The following is an 8,730-nucleotide window of genomic DNA, read 5'->3' on the forward strand; positions in this document are numbered from 1 at the left end:
CATAGGTGAACTGAACAGATAGTGTTCCTGACACCAGCACAGATCAGACTGCTTTCAGCTGTTTTTAGACACTATCTGTTAGCATCCTCAGCTGTTGCTCTGCATTTCACTGACATGAACTCGTTTCCAGTACAGAGATTTTATATTCTTTCATACTCTCCAGCCTTCCAGTTAGGTTATTAAAGCCACATTATGTGTTGCTTATTGTGGAAACACTGGAATGAGAAATGAGATTGGTGCTTAGCTGTGGTGTCTGTGCCTGAGTATGGTTCAGTCAGTTTCCTGCAGCCCACAGAGAACAGACTGACCCACTTCCTTCATCTGGACATCCCAGCTGCCATACCGTGAAAATGTGTCAGGTGACTGAGGACCAGCACACACGTTCTAGTTTAAACCTGCTGGCTCCTTTTGATTGCTGTGTGATTTTGCTAATATTCGTGGGCCTTTCATATTTATATTTCTTATATTCTGCATGTATCCTTTGTACACCGTGTGTGTCCCCTAAAATTAGTTGAGTCATGTAACCTTTAGGTGGGAGGATGTAAATGATGTCAGTTTCACAGAAACCTAGGAAGGGCTTTATTTGTTAATGGTCTGTTCCACTTGGAGAGGGGCATCTGTAATGTGAGATGTTACAGGAGGTGTAAAAAATAAAGAGCAGCTTGTGTCTTTGTGCAATCTGATTGTCCAATCTGAGTGTGCCTTTCTTTATTAGGATACATTATCTTGTTTAATAATACTTGTCTTTTTCTGTACTTTTGTTTGACTCATTGTCACAAGGTTGGTTCTTGTTGTTTACCTGTGTTGCTACCTTGCAGGTGACGGGTGTTGGCTACAGCCGAGTGGGTGAAGTTATGCTGAACGGCGAGATCATCCATGGCTTCTCCTGCCTTTCAGTTAGCAGTCTCGTGGAGGTGAGGAGAGAACTGGCAACGCAAATTTGGTGTCTGTATCAAGAGAATTTTCTGTGATGTGGTTACACAAATAAAATGCAAAGTGGTTAATCAGTAATGTCCTGGAGCAAAGAGTGGACCTCTTTCCAAGGCTTCCTATCTTTCCTATGGCCCCACACCTAAAACAAATGGATGAATGTACCTCTATCAGTGATAAAGAACAGAGAAGCTGAACAGCCCCAGTTGTCTTCTTAAATATATTGTATTCATTCTGATCTGAGGTTGAACAGTATGTACACAGATTCATGTCAAGTTCCTTCTAAAGAAACTGCTCCCAGCTGATGAATCTTAACCCATGTTATCAGAACAGAGCCTCTACACTCAGCCAGTTAAAACCACTCCACCGCACACACATAAAACTATGGTGCTGGTCCAGACAATACCTGTCACACGTGCCCTCGGATCTTCCACAGAATCTTGTCTCAGACAGAGACAAAAACAAACATCTGCCTCTAAAATCACTGGAGTCATAGAGAGTTGCAGAAAGTACCTCTGGCACCTGCAAACCTGGCGGATTTCCACCACAGTCAGTTTGGCATTCATAGCAGAGGTTTGAGCAGGGGAACATTTTTTGAGATAAACAGCTATGATAAAAGTCTTGTAAAAAAAATCTTAAAATTTTGTTGGTGTGTGTTTGTCCTAAAGGTTTAACTGGACAAAATAGATCAAATTATTACAGTTCACAACAGTGCAATCAAGCTCTGGAAAGCATGAGAGTAGTTTGGTTTCTATACAAATTCAAAAGATTTTGTGAAATAAAAGGAACAAAATGTGTTTGGTACAGTGTGTACATTCCTGGTAAAGAAAAAGCAGAAGAAGGGGTACTAACTTAGGTGTGTGTGATGGCAGGTCGGCTGTGTGTGTAACGATGCAGTCATCAGGAATCACAGTCTGCTGGGGCGGCCCACAGAAGGAGCGCTCATCGCCCTCGCCATGAAGGTAAGAGCACTCAAATGACAGCTTCACTGTAAATGTAACTAAATCTGAAATTTGTTCCCTCACACTGTGATACAGCTGCGCTCAACACGTTCAGATTAAGAGGAAACAAACTGCCAATCTGAAGCAGAGGGAAAGAAAACAAAATCAAATCCTGAACCAGACCCAACTCCAAATTCATAACAACCAGGATTTTGTTAAGAAACATGTTTATTAGAAAGGTTGAGACTGCTGAGCTTCCATCTATGGTTGTACATACAGTATGTTAACAGGCATATGGAGATTACTATAAGACAGAGTGAAGCTAGTGCTCCACAGTTTCACTGCAGACACAGTGAAATGTTGTCACCGCATCAAAAGACTTGGATTCTGTTAGAAAGTGAGTCTAACCTGACTCAGCATATCCCAAGGCAGGTGTAAGCACGGCATAATTTAATGATCATATTGTCCCAGGAGGGTTCTTAACTTAAGGAAAATCACAAAGACATTAAACTTATGCATAGAAACAAGAATCTTTGCACTTTTCTAGACCCGCATATTAATTGTGCATGTAAGGAAAAACTCATCATAACAAACAACGATGTTTTCCTGACAAAACAATTTCAACTCAAGTGACTCACTTGTTTCTGAGCTTTCAATTACTCCAACTGTATACTGGATAAATTCCCTGACTTTGCTTCTGGCGCCACCATCAGGTCATTGTTTTCATCCATCCTTTGAAATGTCTCAACTTTTTGACAAATAGAATTTTGTAGAGATCATCCAGAGGATTGATCCTACTGATTTTTGTGATATTCTAGTGTCACACTAAGATCGATTTGTGTGATTTTTCACAACTATTGGAACATCAGCATGACTAGAGACAGTTAATGTTTTGAAAACAGCCTTTTGTTCAGATCTTCTGTCACTTCCTTTTATGTCTTATGTAAAATGCTTTGAACTGCTTTGCTGTTGAAAGGAGAGATAAATCAGTCGACCCCGGTGTTTTCTGCGTCTCTAGCCAGCTGGGAAGTGAATGCGAATTGTCTCATGTCATGTCTGAGCAGCACTCTGTGATCCAGCTGTGTCTGTTTTCCAGCTCGGTCTGGAGAGTGTGCAGCAGGAGTACATCCGTGTGGAGGAGTATCCTTTCACCTCGGAGCAGAAGTGGATGGCTGTTCGCTGTGTTCACCGCACGCAGCAGGTTGGTACACCCTTGATCACTCACTAAATTATAACACAGGTGATTTTTTTTTATGGGTGTTTTTAAGTCCTCTGCACATATAGCCTGTCATCATCATTTAGCATCAGCCCCTCACAGACCAGTAACAATAAACATGGGGGAGAATGACAACAGCGACAGGGTCAGTGGAGAGACCAGGACGTTTCTCATGTGCTAGACATTTATGGAGAAGCTTCTGATCAGGCCTAACTGGAAAGAACATATCATAACCCAGCAGTTTGGGAGGAAACTGGGCCATTTGACCGTCGCACACACGACCTGGTTGTTACTCTAGTGCGCATGTGGCTCACATTTCAGTTGCATCTGTGCATGTGTGGCAGTATAGGAGCTCAGCGGTGTTCACACCAGAGCCGAGTACATGGCACTGACACACATGGACAGGAACCAGCAACGCACAAATATCAGAGCTTAATGTTAAGGCCTGCGATGTGGACACAGCCTTAGTGTTTAAATTCAGACCCTTTTGGCATTACACTTCCAGTGAGTTGCCTGTTTATCTGACTATCTCCTGTGTGTTTCCCAGTAATGATGCTTGCGCTGTGCTGAGCTCTGGTCATGTTGTTTACCCCCTCAGGACAAGCCTGGACTTTACTACATGAAGGGAGCATATGAGCAGGTGATTCGCTTCTGTAGCTCCTACAACAGCAAAGGAACAGCAATGCCTCTGAACAGTCAGCAGAGGGAGCTCTATCAGCAGCAGCTCAGCTACATGGGCACCGCTGGACTCAGAGGTAACATCTGCCTGAGCTTGTCTAAACACAATAACGGTTACTAAGACGATGTCATGGAAGTACTCAGATCTTTTGCCAGAGAGTAAAAAAATAGTATCTTAAGATAGTATCTCAAGCAAAGTATCTTAAAATTGTGCTTGAGAAAATGTACTTAGTTTCTGCCCTTGCTAATAGGATGTGTAAAAATTTGCAGCGTCACTTGTCTTTATTCAGACTCTGGTTGGATCTGGTGAACACTCTCTCTGTCCTTCTCCTCCTCCCTTCAGTCCTGGCGTTTGCTTCGGGCTCTGAGATGGGGAACCTGACCTTCCGGGGTCTGGTGGGCATGATCGACCCTCCCAGGTCAGGGGTCAAGGAAGCCGTAGGCACGTTGATCGCCTCTGGAGTAGATGTTAAGATGATCACTGGAGATTCCCAGGAGACTGCAGTGTCGATAGGTGAGAGGTGGCGATGGGGTTTCATCAGTGGAGTTCTGAACAGCTTCATCAGGTTAACAGTTTCTAGGTGTGGCTATCGCTGTTGGTATAGGATGTGTTTACTTAGTCATCTGTTGAGGAGACAGACAAGCTAAGATAATCCAACTTTTAGGTTGCATCATGATGTCAAACTGCACCTTCACACCAACAGTCAGTAGCAGCTGAAAACAATTGGATGGTTTTGTGCCCCTCTGTGCAGCCACTCGTCTGGGTCTTTACTCTCAGTGTTTGTCTGGAGAAGAGGTGGATCAGCTTGACCTGCAGCAGCTTTCAAATATCGTCCCCAGGGTGAGAACACATAGCGGGCGCACACGCCAATGCATATACATCATGGGCGTGAAGACACTGTATTTCACACCCACAGCCCCACACAGAGCTCCTGGATGAGGAACAAGTAGTCGTGCTTTTTAAAGAGGAAAATCACACAGAATTACTCTCTACACGCTTTTACATTCTTCAACTTAAGGATATTTAAATGCTACCATAACACTGTTGTTACTGATTGTGACCGAGTTCTGCAGGACTTCAGGGTTTCCATCATCATCCCCTTTAAAGAAACTGCTCTCTATTATGTTATCAGGATACAGACACTCACTGTGAGATATGATCTGTGATTCCTCCATCACAGAGCTCCAACATCCTCTCATGTGTGAGACAGGAAGTGACCTTAAATAAACAGAACTGTGCCTTTTTAAAATAAATATGGCAGAACATTTTTATTTCTGCATACCGTATTTTCCGGACTATAAGTCGCTCCTGAGTATACGTCGCACCAGCCAAAAAATGCATAATGAAGAAGAAAAAAACATATATAAGTCGCACTGGACTATAAGTCGCACTTTTTGGGGGAAATATATTTCATAAAATCAGAGACCAAGAACATACATTTCATCTTGAAAGGCAAGTTATCTTAATAACAATAAAATGGAGAACAACAGGCTGAATATGCGTCTGTTAACATAACGTGAATAGGCGGTATGTTAACGTAACATATTAACAGTTGTCCGTGCTCTGATAGAGAGGCGGTTGCGTTGCATGAAGCGGTAACACCAAGAAGGTCCTCCCGCAAAGTCATTTATATTCATCGCCTTGGCAACTACCTTGGCATGTTGAAGTTTGTCTCCTGCCTCCACAGATAGCTGTGTTTTATCGAGCCAGTCCCAGACACAAGCTGAAGATTGTCAAGGTGAGCAGAATGAACAAAATGTGCTGTGGAGACTTTTGGATGCACTGAGGGAGCAGATGTTTCCACCACTGCTGTGAAGTTAATCAGCATTTTCTTTTGCCAAACTTCTTGACATTCAGTTCAAATTTGTGCTACATTTGGATGGAAACCTTCCTACTCAGATCAACTTTCCAAGCCAGACTGGGGATGTTGACTAGCAAACTGTGTTTTACCTTTAAATATAATGTTAGTGACACTTATTGTGAGTTCTCCTATTTGTAAGCATCGCTGAAACATTCAACGCAAGGTTTAACACAGAGTAGCTGGACATAGCTATAAGAACATTTTTAAATGTAAGGCCCACCTCTTTGCAGTCCCTGCAGAACATCGGCGCCGTAGTGGCCATGACAGGCGATGGTGTCAACGACGCTGTGGCTCTGAAGGCCGCTGACATCGGCGTGGCGATGGGTCAGACGGGCACTGACGTCTGCAAGGAGGCGGCCGACATGATTCTGGTGGACGACGACTTCCAGACCATCCTGTGAGTCAGCACTTGGGGTGTTGGACCTGCAGTAAAGGTCTTCAGAGTTTACAGTGTTCCTGTGGTCTTAGGGTTAGGCCTGCAGGTGTGTGGAGTGTAAGAGCTCCTCGGACCTGACGGGTGAGCTGATCAACAGGCATCAGCGTAACTTAAAACACACTAACTATAAATATAAACGTGCAAACACACACAGCTGCTTTGCTGAGGAGCCCAGCTCATGCTGAAATAAAACTCAGTGACAGTTTTGAAGATAAGTTAACTAATTACTAAGGCTGGACCCAAATACTTGACTATTCAGTTATTGGTTTTCAATTTCAGTATTGTTTGTCCATTTTTTACATTAAATATTATGTAAGAATTCTCTAACTTTTTTTTGTTTTTTAACCCAGAGTAGATTAGATTATTACCATCAAAGCGCTGAAACCCAAAAATTAGCATTAGGGAGCGTCCTATTAATCAGGTTATTCCAACGCCAAGTTCTGTCTGGTTTCAGTTTGTCCAATGGGGGGATTTTTCTCTTTTTCATAAAATGTCACCTAGACATATTTCAAATGATCATTGATGCCTTCAAAATGTAGGAAACCTAGGAAATGTAGGAAACACGTCAACAAAAATTTTCATATGTGTGCTTTATGTGATTATAATTTTATATAATCATATAAACTTAATATATTTAAGTTTTTGGTTGGTAACAATAATGTTGTATTGTCATCTGTATTTGCAGAATAAGGGATATGCAGTATAAATGCCAACACATGTTGTCTCCGATCCAGTTTGTCAGGAGGGTAAATTGTTTGAAATGAAAAGTAAAGTCTTAAATGTCTGTTCACCTCAGGGCGGCCATCGAGGAGGGAAAAGGGATTTACAACAACATCAAAAACTTTGTCCGCTTCCAGCTGAGCACGTGAGTCTGAATTATGTTTGTTCTACTGATGTAAAACAGACCCACGCAGCTAGTTTTGCCAACATGAACCTCTCAGTTCTGAGGTCACTTTTTCACACCAGTGTGTCTCACATGTCTTTCTGCTCTGGCTCCCTGCTGGTCTTCAGGAGCATTGCAGCGCTGACGCTCATCTCTTTGGCGACGCTGATGAACTTCCCCAATCCACTGAACGCCATGCAGATCCTGTGGATCAACATCATCATGGACGGACCTCCTGCTCAGAGGTACAGGGGAATCATAGGAAATGTAATGTCAAGATAGAAAGACTGTGCAGAGTTAAAAACAAATTCACAGACTGGGTGGGTTTTAACCCTCCTGTGAACTGCACATGGAGGGTATTTTCTAACTTCCCACTGAACTGGAAGATGCTTTGATTTTGAGGATGGCCAGTTAGATAAATAATCTGTATTCCTTTACCACAGTTTAATTCCTGGAAGTATAGAGACAATTTAGAAACATTAACAGAAAACATTTGATTTTACCAGTACCATTTTACCATCGTTCTAATTAGGGAAAATATTTATTTTAACTGGCTTTGGCCCTGGTGTCCGTACATTAAAAATAATGTTTTAAAAATTAAAGATTTTCGAGGTTTCATGGTTAAATAACTTGTGATAGTGACCACAATGGTACCACTGTGATTTTGACAGTATCTTGTTGTTGATAGTTTGGGTGTGGAGCCAGTCGATAAGGATGTGATCAGAAAACCTCCTCGTAACGTGAGAGACAGCATCCTCACCCGCAGTCTCATCGTCAAGATCCTGGTGTCAGCTGTCATCATCGTCTGTGGGACTCTGTTTGTCTTCTGGAGAGAGGTGCGTCACTTTGACCACCGATGTCTTCGTCTGTTAAGAGTTTACACAAATCTTTCAGACAGGCTACAGACGGACCCAGATTCCACTGGTTTCTCTTGTATTTTTCTTTCATTCTCACAATATAAAAAACTGTTTTGTGTTTGCAAAAGTGATGCAAACCTTGAAGTTCAACAAACTGAGTGTCCAAACTGATCATTTTGGAAAGCTAACAAGTGAGCCAGAGAGCTGGGCAAGGACATTGGAGATGAGTTCTTCAAGTGAATCGTGATGTTTTAGACCGGAAAACCAGCCCAGACTACAGAGTCAGACGTCAGTATGGTGCTGTGTGTTTTATGCAACCATTTACTCATAGTTTTTATGGCGCTGCTATAATTTGCTTCTACCACATGTGTTCACTGGCCTCAAGTTGTATTTTTTGATTAAGGGTTTTAAATATTGGCTTTTAGGGCTGTGTCTCCTCAGACGTTTGTTGTGTATTTGTGCCCGTCAGTATGAAAATTTCAGTGCTGGTGAAACAGTTGTACTAAGAAAACACAAAACACATGTGGACAGGTTGGGCAAACTTCCATGAACCCTCCACCACCCTGAAGAGGGTATAGAGCTGGTCCAGTGTTCCACGGCCAGGACGAAAACTGCATTGTTCCTCCTGAATCCGAGGTTCGACTATTGGTCGAATTCTCCTCTCCAGTACCCTGGCATAGACTTTCCCGGGGAGGCTGAGGAGTGTGATCCCCCTATCTTTGGAACACACCCTCCGGTCCCCCTTCTTGAAAAGAGGGACCACCACCCTCGTCTGCCAGTCCAGAGGCACTGTCCCCAACCACCATGCGACGTTGCAGAGGCGTGTTAGCCAAGACAGCCCCACAACATCCAGAGACTTGAGGTACTCGGGGCGGATCTCATCCACCCCCAGTGCCTTGCCACCAAGAAGCTTCTCAACTACCTCGG

At 43.0% G+C, this 8,730-nt stretch overlaps 1 protein-coding gene across 2 annotated transcripts in view; it reads left to right on the forward strand.

Annotated features, from left to right (window-relative positions):
- The window catches only part of atp2c1 (ATPase secretory pathway Ca2+ transporting 1), a 46,561-nt gene that overhangs the window by 30,887 nt on the left and 6,944 nt on the right, over positions 1 to 8,730 (forward strand). For both annotated transcript variants that reach the window (XM_020617450.1, XM_020617451.1), the window contains exons 14-24: positions 819 to 914; positions 1,803 to 1,892; positions 2,968 to 3,072; positions 3,686 to 3,842; positions 4,109 to 4,279; positions 4,518 to 4,606; positions 5,454 to 5,504; positions 5,858 to 6,024; positions 6,860 to 6,928; positions 7,075 to 7,191; positions 7,635 to 7,782. In XM_020617450.1, the coding sequence (XP_020473106.1) occupies positions 819 to 914; positions 1,803 to 1,892; positions 2,968 to 3,072; positions 3,686 to 3,842; positions 4,109 to 4,279; positions 4,518 to 4,606; positions 5,454 to 5,504; positions 5,858 to 6,024; positions 6,860 to 6,928; positions 7,075 to 7,191; positions 7,635 to 7,782 (1,260 nt within the window). The remainder of the gene's footprint in view (positions 1 to 818; positions 915 to 1,802; positions 1,893 to 2,967; positions 3,073 to 3,685; positions 3,843 to 4,108; positions 4,280 to 4,517; positions 4,607 to 5,453; positions 5,505 to 5,857; positions 6,025 to 6,859; positions 6,929 to 7,074; positions 7,192 to 7,634; positions 7,783 to 8,730) is intronic.

The sequence above is a fragment of the Monopterus albus genome, unplaced genomic scaffold (genome assembly GCF_001952655.1).
Source record: "Monopterus albus unplaced genomic scaffold, M_albus_1.0 scaffold189.1, whole genome shotgun sequence".
Taxonomy (NCBI): Eukaryota; Metazoa; Chordata; class Actinopteri; order Synbranchiformes; family Synbranchidae; genus Monopterus; species Monopterus albus.